Genomic DNA, 20,309 nt, shown 5'->3' with positions numbered 1-20,309 from the left:
TTGTATTTTAGGATAGGGAAGCTCGCTGTTGATTGTATTTTAGGATAGGGAAGCTCGCTGTTGATTGTATTTTAGGATAGGGAAGCTTGCTGTCTCGGGTACACGCTGAAGATCAGATGGGTAGTATGATTACTTTGAATCCTAGAAGAAACAAAGAGCAGACTCACTTTTTCTTCTAAGACAGTTGGGAAGAGAGTTGATGCTGGGTGGGCTGTATTTTCCTTGAAGCTGAAGTTAGGTGGCATAGGTTAGAGAACTGTGGAACATAAGAGGGCGATCTCGGCTCACTGCAACCCTAAACTCCTGGGTCCGAGTGACCCTCCTGCCTTAGCTTCCTGAGTAGCTGGGACTACGGGTGCCCACCACCATGCCCGATGTTACCCAGGCTGGTCTCAGACTCTTCGCCTCCCAAAGGGCTAGGATTACAGGTGTGAGCCACTGTGCCTGGTCTAAGTAACAGTTCTCAAAAGAAACAACAGAGAAAACACAGGGGAGGAAATTAACAGTGAAGTCATTCAAGAAAAATTCCCTGTAAAGAAGCATAATAAGAAGTTTCCAGATGGAAAGGACCCACTTCACCTCCCAGTACAATAACATGAACATGAAAGTGTGACTAACTACAAGCTTCCAGAGGAGGAAAACAGATGACATGGCAAAAAGATGAAGAATAAGAATAGCTTTGGACTTCTCAACAGCAGCATCAGAAGCAAGACAACTAAGCAATGCCTTCCAGTTTCATAGAAAATTGGCTTTGGGCCTATAATTCTATATACAGCTGAATTATCAACCATGTGGGTAACAAAAAAAGACTTTGACCTTTGGACAGGCAGGGTCCAAAAAGGAAGGAATAAAGAAAGAGGAAATAATAATATACAATAAATGGGATAAAGGCCTGCTCTATTCGTAACAGAACTTGTAGTACTACCCGATCCTTTCTCTGCAACTATGACTGATACCTGCTGAAACTTAAAAGTAACTGGGGAGGTGAGGACAGTGGCTCATGCCTGTAATCCCAGCACTCTGGGACACCGAGGCGGGAGGAGGATCGCTTGAGCCCAGGAGTCTGAGACCAGCCTGCAAAACATAGTAAGACCCCACCTCTACCAACAGTTTAAAAAATTAGTTGGCTGTGGTAGCGTGCACCTGTAATCCCAGCTACTCAGGAGGCTGAGATGCAAGGAGCACTTGAGCTTGGGAGGTAGAGGCTACAGTGAGCCATGATTTCGCCACTGCACTCCAACCTGTACAGCAGAATGGAGACCTTACATCTCAAAAAATAAGTAAAGTTAGGTGTAAAGGATAGATAAAAGACTGAGAGGTGGACATGGAGAGTGATAAATAATCTTTCTGCTGTCTTCCCTTGGAAAGAACTTAAGATTCGGAGTCAGAAAAATCAGGCTGGGCGCTGTGCGTGGCCTGTAGTCCCAGCACTTTGGGAGGCCAAGGAGGGCAGATCACTTGAGGTCAGGAGGTTGAGACCAGCATGGCCAACGTGGTGAAACCCCATCTCTACTAAAAATATAAAAATTATCCAGGCATGGTGACCTACGCCTGTAGTCCCAGCTACTCGGGCTGAGGCACGAGAATCACTTGAACCCAGGAGGCGGAGGTTGCAATAAGCTGAGATCGTGCCACTGCACTCCAGCCTGGGCGACAGAGTGAGACTCTCAAAAAAAAAAGAAAAAAAATCTGATGAAGAGTGTTGACCTCTGAGTGCCTAGAACAGGCACGGCAGGAACTTGGCTGGTGTGGCTGAGTGTGACTGGGACTGCTGTCACTTCCTGCCTTATCCCTGGACCTCCCTGTTCACAGTTCCACCTGTGGCAGTTCCCTCAGATACTGAGACAGGCAGCGTTGATGGTAGATGAATTTTTTGCTATTTAAGTACTTTGACTAGTGGCCTGGGGACTAATGTTTAATTCAGAAAAATAATTTTAGCCTAAACAAATCTCATTATCTTGCAGGGTGAACTTCTCACCTGAGGGCTATAAAGACTGGTTTGAAAATGGAGAGCCAAGAACCAACGCAATCTTCTCAGAATGGCAAACAATATATTATTTCAGAGGAGGTATAACTTGGTTTTCATTTTCCTTTCCTTCCCCCACATAAATCTGAGTTTAATAGAAATATATAGGCTATTTGTTGTTACAAATGGTGGTTTTTCATTCTTGAAGAAGGTCATGAAGATTTTTCCTACTTCCTTTTTTGAGCTCGGGCACATTTTGCTCTTGTGTAGGAGGAGTAGTGTGTCTGTATATTAGTGAAATTGAGACTCTAGGTAGATTTGGGCTCTTAACAGAAAAATTCTTAATCCTTACTGTGTTTCCCTAGATAGAAGAAGAAAGAATATATGCATTTGAGGACTTAGATATTTCATATGTAGTTGTCACAACTTGGCTGTTTATGGTCTCAACATGAGTGTTTACGAACGATAAAAACCTACTTTGTTAATTGTAGTCTAAATTCCAGTTAATTGTAGTCTAGAACCAATGTATGTCTGTGTGTTACTCAATTTAGCTTTAAAAGTCTTTTCCTACAGGAACCATTGCAGTGGATAAATTTTAAATCCTTCATCTTGGAACTCTGATCTTGACACCTTTCTGGAATTCCTTTTGATTTAAAATCTTTCCATGTTGTCTGTGAACAGATCTGCTGAAAATTATTAGGTTGCTGCTGGCAAGAAGTGAAAGATAGGATAGTAGGAAAAAAGCTACTGCTTTATACGCAGTGGCGCTTTCCTCTCAGTTCAGTATAGTGCCATAGGTAAGTTAGTCTTCAACACCAGAACTCCCCAATGTCTAGGCAGAACGAACCTGGGGTGTCCGTCTGCGGTTGGGTGGGAAACCCGTGTGTCATGATAGGAGATCCAATCCCGGACCTTGTTTCGCCACAGTCCGCCTTCCTGTGTCATCACTGACAGGAAAATACCAGTGTCTAGAGATGGCCGTTTCTACATACTAAACTCACCTGTGTTATATGCACCCAGGTCAGGAGACAGACCATCAAGAGCGTCCCAGGAGACCCTCACCCTGTGTGCTCCCTTCCGGTTACCTCCATGCCCCACCCCCGCCACCAACTCCCGGGAGTTTTAGACTGTCATTTCTTTTCACCTGTTACTACTAACCCCAAGAAATCTCAAAAAGAAGCAGAAAGGCCCTTTGAAAAAAACAACCCTGAATACCTACCTGCTCTGAACTGAAAAACATGCCCGCAAGTTATTGGGAAGGAAACATGGTTATTGGGAGTCTGGGGAAGGACAGAGGAAATGTGAAAGAAAAAACCTTTTAGATAAAAACAACTTGGTTTGAAGGTTTCCCAACTTATTATCTGATATCCTTTTAGTTAATTTCAGAAGGAAAATGGGTCAAGCTTGAAAAAACAACGTACATGGATCCTACTGGTAAAACTAGGTAAACTTTTTTTTTCTTATAAAATGTCCATTATTTGGGTTCTCAGGTTATCTGTTGAGTGTTTTACATAAACTTTGATGTTTTCTTTTTTGTAAACAGTTTTAAATAAAGAATCTAATTTAGCTGTTTTTCCAGTGTTAGGATGTTTGGATCATTTATAATTGCTGAATAAAATTGGGTTGTAAATGTGTTACAATAACTAATCAGAAAAGTATTTTAATACCATTCTCCCTAAGTAGACAAGTATAGACCTAAAACTTTTGGGCCAAACCTAATTTAAGCTGATAAGGCGACAGAATAATTAACAGTACATGTTGCTTCCTTCTAGTAGAATCAGTTTTTAATTTCTAAATTAGAAGAAATAAAGAGAAAACAACAACATTGCTAATTTTGAGGTATGTGCCTGCCTCATGGAAATGCAAATCAGGAAAAAACATTTTGTACACCCTATTTCATAATATGTATCAATAGCCCTAAAAGTACTGTACCCTTTGACCTAGTAATCCCAGTTTTAACAAAGTGTTAAGGGCCAGGTGTAGGGGCTCACGCCTGTAATCCCAGCACTTTGGGAGACCAAGCAGGGGTGCGAATCGCCTGAGGTCAGGAGTTCAAGACCAGCCTAGAGAGCATAGCAAAACCCCATCTCTACTAAAAATACAAAAATTAGCTGGGCGTGGTAGCATACACCTGTAATCCCAGCTACTTGGGAGGCTGAGGCAGGAGAATTGCTTGAACCCGGGAGGTGGAAGTTGCAGTGAGCTGAGATCGCACCACTGCACTCCAGCCTGGGAGACAGACTGAGACTTTACCTCAAAAAATAAATAAATAAATAAATAACCAACAGCAAAAGAAAGTATTAAGTGAATTAGTATTCAGAATTTAATTTATGTATAGAAAATATTCACCAAAAATTTAAAAGACAGAAAAACTGAAAGCAACCTAAATATCTTAAAAATAGGAAATGAATTGTTATAGCGTATTGCCTTGGTAAAATTATAGCGTATTGCCTTGGTAAAATCTCTGCAGCTGTCTAAAAAGCAGATTCTGAAGACAACCTAGCAATATGGGAAAACTTCCTAAGTTGATAACAAAGTAGCAAAGTGTGTATATGCTTTTCAAACTCTGCCAAATATGTGTAAGAAAACGCCGGAAGGAAAACTGTAGCACAATGAGAAAAAAGCTATGTGGTTAACCCTTTTTCTTTTACTTTCCAGATTTTTGCATAGTAATCTTTTGATACGGTAAACTCTCAGAAGAAAATAGTGTGAAAATGAATTTTTTACTTAGTGAAATATAAAAAGGAGCACAACAGAATGAGAACGAAATTTAGTAACCAGATCACATGATACAAATCCATCAATATGAAAACTCCATTTGCAAAGTGATCCAGTAAGAGTACATGGTTTCCTTGTGATGAAATAGATCATCAAGATGCAAATACGTGGAGTTGCCAGTAAACAACTCTGATGATATCTGCCTACTAAACTAGCAAAGCCCTTGAGAAGGCCTTTTGTAGGAGAGCTGTGGGAAACATACTAAGAGATAGATAGCACTGTTGAATTAAAACCAGCAGTAAGAAAGCTAAGCACAGTATGATCCATCGACCATGAAAGACTGTAACTCTTCACTTAAAATGCCAAGTGAGTTTGATATGGAAAACTAAATGTATGAAGTAAGTAGGGTCCAAACCCAATACAGAAATGTGGCAAGGCCCAAATCTTAGGGAGCACCATATGTTCAAATGTATTTTTATTTGTGAAACTATAGAGAGGTTGGAACCCAATGTATAGTGATACAGTTTGGTTCTCTTTTTCCTATCAAATTAAGTTTATAACACAAAACATAGCCCTCAACTCTAATGAGTCTAAACATGTGTTTGAGGCCAGGCACAGTGGCTCACGCCTATAATCTCAGCCCTTTGGGAGGCCAAGGTAGGTGGATCACTTGAGGTCAGGAGTTTGAGACCAGCCTGGCCAACATGGTGAAACCCCCATCTCTACTAAAAATGCAAAAATTAGCCGGACATGGTGGCACATACCTGTAGTCCCAGCTACTCGGGGGGCTGAGACAGGAGAATTGCTTGAGCCCAGGAGGTAGTGGTTGCAGTGAGCCGAGATCGCACCACTGCACTCCAGCCTGGGCAACAGAGTGAGACTCCGTCTCAAAAAAAAAAAAGATATGTTCGCACCAGCTCGTCTCTTCACCTGACTGGTCTTCTGCCCTTCCTGCATTTCCTATTCAGGTGTACATCAGAATCACATGGGGACTTTTCTGAAAATATGATGAAGTCTTACTTCCAGAATATCTGTTTCAGTAGATTGGGAGTAGGCTGTAAAATCCACCAAACTACCATATTTATAGCATGGTCAGGTCCATTCTTGCATACATAGGTTTTTCTTCCTGGCCTCTGAAGAGGACTTACGTAAAGCACTAATATCTCATACCAGAATGTCACCCTTTGAGGAATGAATCTTTGTACTTTCCAGTGTGCCACGTATAGGTTATAGGATGTGTTATCTCTGACCGGATATAAAAGCCTGTGTGTACAGGTTGAGCAGCCCTAATCTGAAAATCTGAAATTCAAAATTCTGCAAAATTCAAAACCTTTTCAGTGCCAACATGATGCCCCAGGTGGAGAATTCCACACCCGACTGCATGTGACAGGCTGTAGTCAAAACACAGGCATACAGCACGAGCATTCAGTGTCCCCCCGGGGAAAAGGGACCCTCCCCTTCAGCTCTGCTATATCCTTCTTTTATTTTTTATTTATTTTTTTCTGAGACATAGTCTTGCTCTGTTGCCCAGGCTACAGTGCGGTGGTGTGGTCTCAGCTCACTGCAACCTCTGCCTCCCTGGTTCAAGCGATTCTCCTGTCTCAGCCACTCGAGTAGCTGGGACCAGCGGTGTGCGCCACCACGCCTGGCCAATTTTTGTATTTTTAGTAGAGACGGTTGTTGGCCAGGATGGTCTCAAACTCCTGACCTCAGGTGATCCACCCACCTTGGCCTCCCAAAGTGCTAGGACTACAGGCGTGAGCTACTGCCTCCGGCCATATGCTTTATTTTTTAAAATTATTTAATTTTTTTTTTTTTTTAGTAGAGACAGAGTCTCACTGTGTTGTCCAGACTGGTCTCAAACCCCTGAATTCAAGCAGTCCTCTTACCTTGGCCTCCCAAAGTGCTGGGGTTTCAGGCATGAGCCACCACACCCGGCCCGATATATCCTTTGCACGCACACAGCAGCTTCCCTCCGCAGGCACGCCCGCAGAGGGTCATGAAATGGCAGGTGTGCAGGCCGAACGCCCCAGCAGCGGTTTCCCCGCAACACGCTCCACGGGGCTGAGACCTACGTGCATGACTCACTGTGGGGTCCTTTTGCTTATTTTCTGCTCTGTGGGGTAAAGGTACTGTTGAAAATGTCAAAAAGGCCTGCATAAGACCGAGAGGGTAAGGCAAATATTTCAAAATCTGAAAAACCAAACGCTGAAACACTTGCAGCCCCTGAATTTCAGGTAAGGAATTCTCAACCTGTCCAGCTGTCGCTTGGTGTCTGTCGGGGTTAGTTCCAGGACCCCCCTGTAGATACCAAAATCCACGGATGCTCAAGTCCCTGGTGTGAAATTGCATATATTCAATGTGTATTTGCCTATAACGTACGCACATCCTCCCATGCACTTCATCTCTAGAGAAATCACAGCACCTAAGACATTGCAAATGCTGTGTAAACAGCTGTTGTACTCTATTGCTTAGGGAATAAACGCAAGAAAAAGCGTGGACATGTTCAGGATAGATGCAGTTTTTTTCCGAAATATTTTCAATCTGTGGTTGGTTGAATTCACGAATGTGGAACCCACGGATACAGAGGACCGAGTCTAAGAGAGAACATAGCAGCTAGAGAATCCTATGTTCCACCGTCTCATTCATGAAAGGGGATGTGGGGTTGATTTTGGAAATAGAAAAATATTCCAGTAGTGTGTGTCTTTACTGACATTCAAGACAGTGCCGAAGTCACCCGCCGTGACCCTCCCGCCTCTCGTGTTGGTGAACTAGAGGGAGGAAGGCCAACAGGCTTTCCTGTAACAAAGGAGACTAGGAATAGGATGATCTCACTGGAAGCAGAATCCTAAAGCTAGCAGAGGTTTTGGAGATAACATACTCCTTCCTGCTTTTTACGAAGGAGAGAAGAGTCTCCAGGAGGCTGGCGCTCTGGGCCCAGCTGGTAGGCAGGCAGAGACTAAGAGCTGACTTCCAGCCAGGTGCGCATCTCACAGGCCCTCTAAAGTTGTTGGAGCTCTCACAGGGCAGTCTCGTTTCACGATTTCTTATCAATGCGTTTCTGTTTTATTGCTCGTGATTTACGGCTCGTTACTGCTTATTTCCTTCACCTTAACCACGATAATGATGCTCCTCTTTCTGTTTCCCTTATTCCTAGTGTTTGGGATGGGACCTTCAGTGCTTTTCCCAGCACTGTCTTCTTCAGTCTTTAGGACTAACCTTAGGAGGCAGCAGAGAGAGCTATGCCAACAGGTGTTTCATCTCTTGCAATCTGTATGATTTACTTACCAGCATTGCTTGTTGGTCAGCTCCTTGCTACTAACAGGAATGTTGGGGCTGCTGTGAGTTGTCATAGAAGTCTGAGTTTCCTGTGTTCATTTCGATATATTTGCCCTTCAGAATTTGGGTACAATGCTGAAAGACCTACAATTTCCAGACAATCTTTTTGTTTTGTTTTTTAAAAAGCAGATTAAATATTTGAACAATTTTAATGGTAATATGACAAGGTCCAAATTTTAAGGACAGCCAGATAGAAAGCATGAGCAGGAGTGTTCTTCCGAGGAGGGTATCTTGGAACTCTTACTATTGAGATACAGGTGGTAACTCCTTTTTATCCTAAGCCCCAGAGCCACCCATGTGTCTCACTTCCTTTAGAAGAGATCCTAAAATTGTTTTCTTCTCCACTCCAGTCTCTTACCACTGCTCTCTTCTACTGTAGGGAGAAGAGAGTGAAGGGGGAATGTCCTTTTATGCCTCACCCCTTTAAGCTGCATAATTGATTCAGTAACTGGGCTTCCTGTGCAACTGGGCCCCGTGTTCCAAGGCCAGAAAGTAGAATAGCCACAATAGCACAGATGCTACCCAGAAACTGAGCTGGGTACCAGTCAGAAACCAACAGCTCACCAGGAATAAAGCCGTAGGAGAGAGCAGGACTGTACTGTTACTCAGCCCACTTTTTCTAGGTAAGATCTCACACATGCAAAGGAGGGCACTTGCCTACATTTATTAATTCATCCATTAATAAATGGGAAGGTTCTTCCTTCTTAAATTGTGTATTTTAGGTCACATATTTTAAAAAGCAACATGATAGAAAAATCTCAATAGTTCACGTTGTCCACAGTAGCTTTTGTTCTTAGAGACAGGGCGAGTCTTTTCCTACAGCTTCATTTGCATTACCTGCTTATTCATCCACCACTGGCTGTGCTCCTTGCCCCGAGACACAGGATCCAAACTAAAATGTTCTGAGAAAGCGGCAGCCCACGCGCGCAGCAGGCTTTCTGTTTCTGGGGCACCCAGAGGGTGAGGTGTAGGGTGGCAAGAGTTTTCGTTGTGAATTTTCAGAAGCGATAGGAAAGCAAAATTGGCTTTTTTAATGCAGACCTTTATTGCTGTGGTCTTCTTGACCAATATCATGAGTACATTTGCATGCAATGAATTTAAGACGTTCTGGTTGTACACAGAAAACCTAAGAAAATTCTCCTCTTTAGCACTAACGACTTTTTTTTTTTCTTCTCTGCCTGAACAGAACTTGGGAATCAGTGAAACGTACAACCAGGAGAGAACAGACTGCGGACGGTAGGAGTGCAAACCTATTCCAGCCCTTCAGAACGGAACTTAGCACTTGGGATCCTAGGAGGGTGTTCAGTGGAACCAAGTTAACTCCTATCACGTTGTGTCTTTAAATCTCCTGTTAGTTTTTGCCGTGCCATGGAACTAAATTAAGCTTTCTTTATAAGTAACTTCTGGCTTCTGCTATCTAAGCTCAGAACAGTGTTTTGTGGGGAAGTTGTTCTATGTTTATAACTAAATGTAAATCAATCTAGTTTGAAGGCACACACTGTGTCTAGACGTGTTATGACTCTAGAAATCCTTGTGTCCCGTTTGAAGGATCTAGGTGAGAGCCTTTAGTTTGGGAAAGTTACTTGGCACACTTTTATGCTTATGGACCACTTGCTTTACAGGTTGATGAGGACACGGAATTAATTGGGCAAAGCCTGTTCCATTCACCCTCCCCTCCAGGCACGAATGCCTTGACTGCAAAGAGCCCACAAACAGTCCTGAGAATCACTCTGGTCGAGGGGAAGTTGAGCACTAGGCTTTTCTTATTTTTCCATTTGGTTTTGGTTTCCATTTTTGCTGGAAGCCAACAGTCGCTGTGCTGCAGCTGCTGGCTTCACAGATGGGAAGCTATGTGGAGCCAGGGGACCCTGCTGGGCACTTTGTGTTTTCCGAAACCCAGTCGTTTTTGTTTTATGTTTTAATGAAGGCCAAATAACTTGAGAGAAAAGGTCTTTGACTCTAGAACTGGAAAGTCAGTCTTGCTAGCATTTATTGCACACAGTGGAACTTACTTGACTTCTTGCTCAAAGTTGACCCAGGAGCACAGGGACGGCGGTGGCCTCACCAGGGGTAGGGCTGCCACGTGCTGGGAAGTGGTTCTGTGGGAGGGTGGTGTCGTTGGCAGCCTTACATCCTGGAACCTGTAGGAAGTGTTTCGTTTTAGTTCTGATTTTAGTTTTAAGAAACTGACAATTAAACAGGCATTATGTTTAAAAAAGAAAGTGTAAACAACATAGAAGTGATTATTTTTAATTACATTCTTAAAATAGTTTCCAAGATTAACGGCCAGTATTGTAGATTAAAGTGGAGTTTCTTAAAGTCTAGGGTTTTCATTAGCTTGCGCTGAACAATGTGCTGGCATTGCTGACCTCTCATTAGGGATTTCCTTGATTCCATTTCCTGGTGACAGGTGTCGCTATCATCCCCGTGCTGCAGAGAACGCTTCACTATGAGTGTATCGTTCTGGTGAAACAGTTCCGACCACCAATGGGGGGCTACTGCATAGAGTTCCCTGCAGGTGAGTCACTCAACATCCAGTTGCTTCTTAGGGATGTTGGCCTGAACCAGGGTAAAGCCTGAGAATCGCAAAGCTCAGCTCTGCAGTTTTTAATCTGTCCTTGTGGTTTTAAGTAAAACTAAACCATTTCGTAGCGAGGCCCCCAGGACACCCCAACAACCCTCTGAACCCGTGAAGGTGACACAAGGCCACCTCCCACCATCCCACCCTCCTCTTGGCAATGCTGCCTCCAGCCTTTTTTCTTTTTTTTGAGACGGAGTCACGCTGTATCACCCAGGCTGGAGTGCGGTGGCGCAATCTCAACTCACTGCAACCTCCGCCTCCTGGGTTCAAGTGATTCTCCTGCCTCAGCCTCCCTAGTAGCTGGGATCACAGGCGCCCGCCACCACGCCCAGCTAATTTTTTTGTATTTTTAGTAGAGACAGGGTTTCACTGTGTTAGCCAGAATGGTCTCGATCTCCTGACCTCGTGATCTGCCTGTCTTGACCTTGCAAAGTGCTGGGATTACAGGCGTGAGCCCCTGCACCCGGCCATCTCCAGCCTTTTGAGTAATTGCCCTTCCCCTTTTCAGCTTATTTCATTGTTTGTCATTAGCCATCGGCCCTGACAGGAAATTTCCATTAATAAGTAGGCCAGGCTTTTTGTGTTGTTGTTGTTTTTTTTCTTTTTTTGAGATGGAGTCTCACTCTCTCACCCAGGCTGGAGTGCAGTGGTGTGATCTCGCCTCACTGCAACCTCCGCCTCCTGGGTTCAAGCGGTTCTCCTGCCTCAGCCTCCTGAGTAGCTGAGATTACAGGCGTGCATCACCACACCTGGGTAATATTTGTATTTGTAGTAGAGACAGGGTTTCACTGTGTTGCCCAGGCTGGTCTCAAACTCCTGACCTCAGGTGATCCACCCACCTTGGCCCCGCAAAGTGTTGGGATTACAGGCATGAGCCACCGGGCCCAGCCTAGGCCAGGCTCTGAACTCCAAGAAATATGAATGGAGAAGACAGTTTGCTCTGTTGTGTGGAAACAGGCCAAGGAGAGACTCTTCATTTCAGCTAGAATATTTTTTTCCATTGCACAGTAATTAAAACTCTGAAGAATTTATTGCCCAATATTATTGTAGGACTTTATTGGATTATTCCCATCTAAAGAGATTAAATCTCATCTATTTGTTATTAGTGGTATATTATTATTATTATTATTTTGAGACGGAGTCCTGCTCTGTTGTCCAGGCTGCAGTGCGGTGGCACAATCTCAGCTCACTGCAGCCTCCACCTCCCGGGTTCAAGAGATTCTCTTGCCTCAGCTTCCTAGTAGCTGGGATTATAGGCATGAGCCACCACGCCCGGCTAATTTTTGTATATTGAGTAGAGATGGGCTCTCATCATGTTTGCCAGATTGGTCTCAAACTCCTGACCTCAGGTGATTCACCCACCTTGGCCTCTCAAAGTGCTGGGATTACAGGACTAAACTACCGCACCCAGCCAGGGTTTTATATTTTAAAAGGCCAGCCAGTGGTAACATATGGTTAACAACTACCATTTTTCTCATTTCCTCACCATTTTACTGAAGGCTATTTAATTGCCTTTTTTTTTTTTTTTGAGACAGAGTTTCACTCTTGTTGCCCAGGCTGGAGTGCAATGGCGGGATCTCGGCTCACCATAATCTCCACCTCCCGGGTTCAAGCGATTCTCCTGCCTCAGCCTCCTGAGTAGCTGGGATTACAGGCATGTGCCACCACGCCCAGCTAATTTTGTATTCTTAGTAGAGACGGGGTTTCTCCATGTTGGTCAGGCTGGTCTCAGCCTCCCAAAGTGCTGCAATTACAGGCCTGAGCTACCACGCCTGGCCAGGCTATTTAATTACTTTTAATATTAACATTAATAATTTATTCTCTGACTTTTTTTTCTTTGAGATGGGGTCTCTGTTGCTGAGGCTGGTGTGCTCTGGCACCATCACAGCCCATTGCAGCCTCAACCTCCCCGGGCTGAAGTGATCCTTCCACCTCATTTTTTGTATTTTTTGTAAAGATGGGGTTTCGCCATGTTGCCCAGGCTGATCTCAAATTCCTTGGCTCAAGTGATCTGCCCACTTCAGCTTCCCAAAGTGCTGAGATTACAGGTGTGAGCCGCCATGCCTGGGCTTTTTTGAGATTATGTCTAGCTCTGTTGTCCAGGCTGGAGTGCAGTGGTACAGTCACAGCTCACTGCAGCCTTGACCTTCTGGGCTCAAGTGATCTTCCTGCCTCGGCTTCCTGGGTGAATCGGCTTATGGTCTGCAGGCGGGCATCACCACATTTGACTAATTTTTAAATTTTGTGTAGAGATGGGCTTTTGCTTTGTCGCCCTGGCTGGCCCCAAACTCCTGGCCTCAAGTGATCTTCCTGCCTCAGCCTCCCAAAGTGTTGGGATTACAGGCGTGAGCCACTACACCCAGCCTGAGTTTTTATTTTCTTTTTATTTTTTATTTATTTATTTATTTTTTTTTTGAGATGGAGTTTCGCTTTTGTTGCCCAAGCTGGAGTGCAGTGACACGATTTCAGCTCACTGCACCCTTCGCCTAACAGGGTCAAGCAATTCTCCTGCCTCAGCCTCCTGAGTAGCTGGATTACAGGTGCGCACCAGCACATCTGGCTGTTTTTTTGTTTTTTAGTAGAGACAGGGTTTCACCATGTTGGCCAGGCTGGTCTCAAACCCCTGACCTCAGGTGATCCGCCCACCTCGGCCTCCCAGTGTTGGGATTACAGGTGTGATCAGCCTCATTATATTTAATTCCTTTCAGGAAAAAAGAGTCTGCATTGCTGCTCCCTTCCTCTTCCTTGGCCTCTCTGCTCACTCCTCACAGTGGCCATGGCAGTCCCTTGACGTCCACCAGTTTGCTCCTTTCTGGCCTTTCATTCCTGGGCCTCAGTGTTTTCCTGGGAGGAAGACAAGACAGGTGATGCTGACAGCATCCTACATGTAAGGAAGCAGAATATGAACCGGCTTCCTGTGCTGCAGTCACACAGCAAGCTCCCAAGCCTAAGCCAGTTGGCCACCACCAAGTCACATCTCACAGATGCTTCCTGTGCTGTGCAGAGCAGCGTGGAGATGGTCAGGAAGGATCATGAAGGATCTGGGTCTGAATAGGATGACTGGGTGATGCCATCAGAACCTGATTCATCTGCTCAGAGTTATATTCTTTTGCCTTTTTTTCTATAAAAATTCCAAGCTGGGCACGGTGGCTTAAGCCTGTAATCCCAGCACTTTGGGAGGCTGAGGCGGGTGAATCACTTGAGGCCAGGAGTTCGGAAGCAGCCTGGCCAACATGGCGAGACTAAAAATGCAAAATTAGCCTCTACGAAAAGTACAAAAATTAGCCGGGCGTGGTGGTGTGTACCTGTGGTCCCAGCTACTCGGGAGGCTGAGGCCGGAGAATCGTTTGAACCCGGGAGGCAGAGGTTACAGTGAGCCAAGATTGCACCACTGCACTCCCGCCTGTGTGACAGTGAGACTCTATCTTAAAAAAAAAAAAAAAAAGTTCCAATCCTCAGGTTTCTCTGTAAGACCACTTTTCACAGTGCTCTGATACTTCTAACGCAGTGCAGTAGCAGCTGTGTTAGAAGAATGAGGGGTTCAGCCAGGCGCCGTGGCTCACACTTATAATACTAGCACTTTGGGAGGCCGAGCGGGTGGATCACGATGTCAGGAGTTCAAGACCAGCCTGGCCAATATGGTGAGACGCCAATATGGTGAAACCCCATCTCTACTAAAATTACAAAAACTTAGCCAGGCATGGTGGCAGGTGCCTGTAATCCCAGCTACTCCGGAGGCTGAGGCAGAGAACTGCTCAAACCTGGACAGGCAGAGGTTGCAGTGAGCCGAGATCGCACCACTGCACTCCAGCCTGGGCGACAGAGCGAGACACCATCTCAAAAAAAAAAAAAAAGAAGAAGAAGGAGAATGAGGGGTTCAAAGAACCGCATTTCCGGCTCCCATCATACCAATGATTTGAACTTACAGGTCTCATAGATGACGGTGAAACCCCAGAAGCAGCTGCTCTCCGGGAGCTCGAGGAAGAAACTGGCTACAAAGGGGACGTTGCCGAATGTTCTCCAGGTTGGTATTACTTGAAAATTCACCAAGCAATAGATTCCTCAGTGTGGGAAGGGATTGATTATTTGGGTGTTCTTTATGCTCAGAATTCACTGAAGAGAAATCATAGATTAGGACTGGTCACCGAGTGTAAGCGAGTCTCCCCGCCCAGGAGGAAACTGGAGCCAGAAGGGCCTGAAGTTGGGGGAGAATTAATGAAATTAAATTGCCTTTTGGTTGAGTGCAGTGGGTCACGCCTGTATTCCCAGCACTTTGGGAGGCCAAGGCAGGTGGATCACCTGAGGTCAGGAGTTCGAGACCAGCCTGGCCAACATGGTAAAGCCCACCCATCTCTACTAAAAATACAAAAATTAGCCAGGTGGCACACACCTGTGATCCCAGCTACTCGGGAGACTGAGGCAGGAGAATTACTTGAACCCAGAGGGCAGAGGTTGCAGTCAGCTGAGATCACACCGGTGTACTCCATCCTGGGCAATAAGAGCAAAGTGAAACTCTGTTTCAAAAAACAAATAAATTGCCTTTTGGAATTTCCCACACCCTGAGTTTTATTGCTCACCCACCTCATCCATGTGTTACCCTCATCACTGGAAGATTTTTTGAGCTTGATGTGGTGAAGGGATTTTACAACTTGTCAGTACCATCTAACCCCGCAGACCTAGCAAGCTTGACTGGGGCCCTCTGGGGAGAGTGAGTGTGCCCAGATGCTTTGCAGCCTGCAGGTCTGCCAACCAAATGTGAGAACTAGTTTTCCTGCATCACCTCCACGTCAACGCTGAGCTGCGAGACGCATCTTCTTCCTAAGACCGTAGTGAAACAAATGCCAAAGGGATTGATGCATCTGACTGTCCCTTCTTTCCACAGCCGTCTGTATGGACCCAGGCTTGTCAAACTGTACCTTACACATCGTGACAGTCACCATTAACGGAGATGATGCCGAAAACGCCAGGCCGAAGCCAAAGCCAGGTATGTGCGCATCAGCCGTGTTGAAGGTGGTGCGGTTGCATTGTGTGTCTTGGAACTTGCTGCTAGTTTGATTTATTAAAAGAATGTAGTCTTTCATAGAAAGAATCGGTCTTTCTTTTTTCTTTTTTGAGACGGAGTCTTGCTCTGTCACCCAGGCTGGAGTGCAGTGGCGCGATCTCAGCTCACTGCAAGCTCCACCTCCCAGGTTCACACCATTCTCCTGCCTCAGCCTCCAGAGTAGCTGGGACTACAGGCGCCCGCCACAATGCCCGGCTAAGTTTTTGTATTTTTAGTAGAGACGGGGTTTCACCATGGTCTCGATCTCCTGACCTTGTGATCCGCCCACCTCGGCCTCCCAAAGTGCTGAGATTACAGGCTTGAGCCACCGCGCCCGGCAGAATCGGTCTTTCAAACAGACTTCGTCAGTATTCTTGTCTCTTCCTAATCATGTATTTTAGCATTTTTCTTTTGCCACTTCATTGATCTTTATGCTTTCTTTGTAAAAAAAAAAAAAAAAAATGTTAAGTGACATATTTCCCTGTTTTCTGTATGAAGTGTATTCCCACTTAGTAAGATGAGCTTCAGGCTTAAATAGTTAACAGTGAGAAACTTAAATCACCCTGGTTTCCGTCTTCACGTGTATTGTAAGAATGGCGTCAGTTCCCCTGTAGCCCCAGCTGCCCTGGACAGTGAAGCAGGAGGATCACTTAAGCCCAGGAGCTGGAGGAGCTATGATGGCGCCACTCTGTGACAGAATGAGACCATGTCTCTCTTAAAAAAAAAAAAAGGCCTAAGTAATTGTTAAGGGGCAGCAGCTTATTCACTAGTTCTCTTCGCTCTATAATATCCTTAGCAACTTTGGATTCAAAAGCTGTTAATGTCTCTGTCAGTTCCGTGTTGTCTCCCATCCTTTTAAAGGGGGTATTTATAGGTGCACCACAGTAAATCAGTATCCGTGATATTCTTTAATTTTTTACCCTCTTCAGTTGTTCATATTTATGTTTCAGTATCCCACTGCAACTAATTTTAAGTCTTTTTTGCCGGGCACGGTGGCTCACGCCTGTAATCCCAACACTTTGGAAGGCTGAGGTGGGCAGATCACTTGAGGTCAGAAGCTCGAGATCAGCCTGGCCAACATGGCGAAACCCCGTCTCTACTGAAAATACAAAAATTAGCCGGGCATGTTGGTGCGCACCTGAAGTCCCAGCTACTCGGGAGGCTGAGGCACAAGAACCCCTTGAACCCAAGAGGCGGAGGTTGCAGTGAGTCAAGATCACGTCACTGCGCCACTGCACTCCAGCCCGGGCAACAGAGTGAGACCCTGTCTCCAATAAATAAATAAATAACTCTTAATTTTTGAACTGCACATATACATGTAACACACTGTGGAAAGTTTGGCAGTTCCTCAGAATATTAGATACAGAATTATTATATGATCTGGCATTTCAGCTCCTAAGTCTACACCCAGAAGAACTGAAACAGGGACTCAGACACTTGTGTGCCTGTGTTCATGGCAGCCTCTGGAAACAGCCCAAGTGTCTGCCAGCAGATGGATGCATGCACAAAACGTAATATACACACAAACACACACACGCACTGAAACATGCGGTAACATGATGGGCAAATACTGTGATTCTACAGATTCTACTGTGATCTGAGATGCCCAGAATAGACAAACTGGTAAGAGGAAGACAGTAGAGTAAGGGCTACTAGGGATGGGGAATTAGTGCTGAGTGGATCCTGAGTTTCTGTTGGGTGTCATGAAAAGTTCTGGAGGTGGATACTGGTGGTAGTGGTTGCGCACCATTCTGAATGTTATTTAATGCCACTGAATTGTACCTTTGTAGTGGTTAAAATGGAAAGTTTTTATATGTTCTGTATATTTTACCACAATATGGAGATTCATATCTATAAAAAATATACATCTTACCGAATATGCTTTAAATGTTGCCACTTAACATGATGTGGAGAACAATAACTTCATATTGCTCGAGTCTGACAACGTATATAAATTAAGTTAGCAGAGACCCAGGTTTCTGTGAAATTCTTAAAGCCTTTTTGATGCCTCTTGCATAAAAGTCTTCCCATGCTACCACTCCAGGCCTTGCTGAAATGTTCTCCTTCTGTTTATTTCCAGGGGATGGAGGTATGTTCCACACTCCTCGTGGCCGAGTGTGTACGGCTTGTTGTAGTGGTGATGGCTGCAGACATTTTGAGTTGTTTGGGTAGGCTCTTGATGTTAGCTTTGTTTTCACTTGCACTTTGTCTGTTTAGAATTTGTGGAAGTCATTTCTTTACCCAAGAATGACCTGCTGCAGAGACTCCATGGTAAGCATTCTCCAGACCGCCACCCAGCTTTCCCCGTCCCCATCCCAGCAAATTAGGTACTAAATATAACTCCGTATCTTTATCTTTTTGATACCACTAAAGTCAAATGCCTGGCAACTTGTAAAACTTGCAGGTTACCACTACTAATTTTCCTTTCTGGGTGGCACAGAGTTTGAAAGTAGGAGCAAAGCATTCTGGGTCAAGTGCAAACTTTTGGTAGGGGCTTTTTCTCCTACATAGCGGCCCAACTGACATTCCTGCTGAGTAGCCAAAACGATTCTACACTTTAAACCTTCAATCCATAGTGATGCAAAAGTGTGGGTAGAGAAGCTGTTAGCTTTTCCTCGAGTATGCTAGTATGAGGGACAATCCTTTGTGGAGGCTATATGTTCGAGGAGAAATTGATGATACTCCAACAAATACTTGAGGTATTTCCTGTATACTCGGCGTGATACGCTTTTCACATAATAAACCAGACTAGCTGTGTTGCCCTTAGAAATCACTGGCCATAGGCCGGGCGCGGTGGCTCACGCCTGTAATCCCAACACTTTAGGAGGCCGAGGTGGGCGGATCACAAGGTCAGGAGGTCGAGACCACGGTGAAACCCCGTCTCTACTAAAAACACAAAAAATTAGCCGGGCGTGGTGGCAGGCACCTGTAGTCCCAGCTACTCAGGAGGCTGAGGCAGGAGAATGGCGGGAACCCGGGAGGCAGAGCTTACCATGAGCTGAGATCGCACCACTGCACTCCAGCCCAGGCAACAGAGCGAGACTCCGTCAAAAAAAAAAAAAAAGAAAAAAGAAATCACTGGTCATGTAGATGCATTGTATACTTCCGGGCCACCCATCTTTTAGGGACTTTGTAAACAGTAGGTAAGCTTATGGAGAGAAAACTCCTTTGATAAAACCATGAGAGGAGACACTGTATGGAGACACGACATGGGCCTTTCAAGGAGCACCTCCCTACGGGCTGGCAAATCCCTGTCACTCATCCAGAAAGCAGCAGACACTTTTCATCACGGGAATATTTTATTGGGTATAAGTGTTTTAGGTAATTGATACCTGATTTTTCTACTGTTTTTAAGTGATTACTTCAAATGTGACTTGAAGCATTGTTTGGCCTGAAGCTTTAAGGCCAGTTTCTTAAGCTTTTCCCTGAGCGTCAGCAGCTTACAGTTTCACTGAATGAGCAGGGCGCCTGGTTTTGAAATGTCTGTTATTTGTTTGAAAATCTGAGTGTGTCTTTCAAAGGCTGCTGTGATTTATTTGGATAAAATCAGATTTCAGATCCCTCAACAGCTTCCACTCCGGCTTCACCTTTCCAAAAACTAGATCTAAGTCTAGGCCACCTCGACAGCTGAAAGCCAGAGTTAGAACAATATACTGAATGGATGCAATACTTTATCTGGCATGTATTTAGAGAAAGGCGTGACAATCAGTACGAGGCAGCGCAGCTCGGAGTCACAGGCCCGACTCGGTTTGAGGCTCCGCGGACCATAATTAGCTGTCACGTCAAACAGGTTCCATAGCCTCTCTCGGCCTTTTTCATAAAACAGGAACAACAACAGCCCCTCCCTTGGAGGAGGTGTGTGGAAAGTAGGGTGACGTAGGCGAGTGTGAAATGCCATGCGGGGCTATCTTTTAGTAGAAGAGTATCCTTTTTTAAAAATGTCTTCCTTCTCCCTTCCACCTTCTTAATTTCCCTTTTGGTCTTAGAAGAGGGAGAAAAAAATAGAATAAGTGAGGTAAGTGAGGGGAGGTGGAGAGAGGGCTATTGTGGCCATAAAGGAGGAGGGATAAAAGAACCGAATTGCCCAGCTTTAGTAGAATCAAAACATAGTAATAAAACCATTTATTCAACAAGCAACATTTGAGAAGTCGGAAGGAAGGTATTACACTTTAAGATCAGTTTGCTGGCTGGGTGTGGTGGCTCACACCTGTAATCCCAGCATTTTGGGAGGCTGAGGTAGGCTGATCACTTGAGGTCAGGAGCTCCAGACCAGCATGGCCAACATGGTGAAACCCCACCTCTACTAAAAATACAAAAATTAGCCAGGCATGGTAGTGCATACCGGTAATCCCAGCTACTCAGGAGGCTGAGGCAGGAGAATCGCTTGAACCCGGGAGGCGCAGGTTGCAGTGAGCCAAGATCGTGGCACTGTACTGCATCCTGGTGACAAAGCGAGACTCCATCTCAAAAATATAAGAAATAAATAATAATTTTAAAAAAGATCAGTTTGCCACAGGGTAGCATCTGCCAGTTACTAAGCACCTGCTATGCCCAGGTGAGTAGGACATGCTCCCTGCCTGCAAATGTTCCCAAGCTTGTTCCCAAACAAGCGGCTAGGAAAACAAGAGGCTGATTTTACATCTGGCAACCTCCATCTGAGTGAA

At 45.0% G+C, this 20,309-nt stretch overlaps 2 protein-coding genes across 10 annotated transcripts in view; one reads left to right on the top strand and one right to left on the bottom strand.

Annotated features, from left to right (window-relative positions):
* Positions 1-20,309, top strand: part of NUDT5 (nudix (nucleoside diphosphate linked moiety X)-type motif 5) — a 31,612-nt gene that overhangs the window by 8,360 nt on the left and 2,943 nt on the right. For 3 of the 7 annotated variants that reach the window (XM_011934223.1, XM_011934219.1, XM_011934218.1), the window contains exons 2-9: positions 1,965-2,068; positions 3,343-3,410; positions 9,210-9,259; positions 10,434-10,541; positions 14,533-14,628; positions 15,487-15,588; positions 17,726-17,734; positions 17,863-17,916. In XM_011934223.1, coding sequence (XP_011789613.1) covers positions 2,006-2,068; positions 3,343-3,410; positions 9,210-9,259; positions 10,434-10,541; positions 14,533-14,628; positions 15,487-15,588; positions 17,726-17,734; positions 17,863-17,916 — 550 coding nt within the window. In that variant the 5' untranslated portion in view covers positions 1,965-2,005. Of the gene's footprint in view, positions 1-1,964; positions 2,069-3,342; positions 3,411-3,766; positions 3,806-9,209; positions 9,260-10,433; positions 10,542-14,532; positions 14,629-15,486; positions 15,589-17,725; positions 17,735-17,862; positions 17,921-18,156; positions 18,331-20,309 lie in introns of those variants that run through there. The other 4 variants (XM_011934217.1, XM_011934221.1, XM_011934220.1 and 1 more) reach the window with 4 other exon arrangements.
* Positions 18,926-20,309, bottom strand: part of SEC61A2 (Sec61 alpha 2 subunit (S. cerevisiae)) — a 52,157-nt gene continuing 50,773 nt past the window's right edge. For 2 of the 3 annotated variants that reach the window (XR_001000886.1, XR_001000887.1), the window contains one exon: positions 18,926-19,626. Coding sequence is in view for 1 of the 3 variants with exons in the window: in XM_011934227.1 (XP_011789617.1) it covers positions 19,578-19,626 (49 nt within the window). In the remaining 2 variants the exon portion in view is untranslated. The remainder of the gene's footprint in view (positions 19,627-20,309) is intronic. The other variant, XM_011934227.1, reaches the window with a different exon arrangement.

This window comes from Colobus angolensis, unplaced genomic scaffold, assembly GCF_000951035.1.
Source record: "Colobus angolensis palliatus isolate OR3802 unplaced genomic scaffold, Cang.pa_1.0 Scaffold133, whole genome shotgun sequence".
In the NCBI taxonomy this organism is placed as follows: Eukaryota; Metazoa; Chordata; class Mammalia; order Primates; family Cercopithecidae; genus Colobus; species Colobus angolensis.
This window is presented reverse-complemented; position numbering and strand designations above follow the sequence as displayed.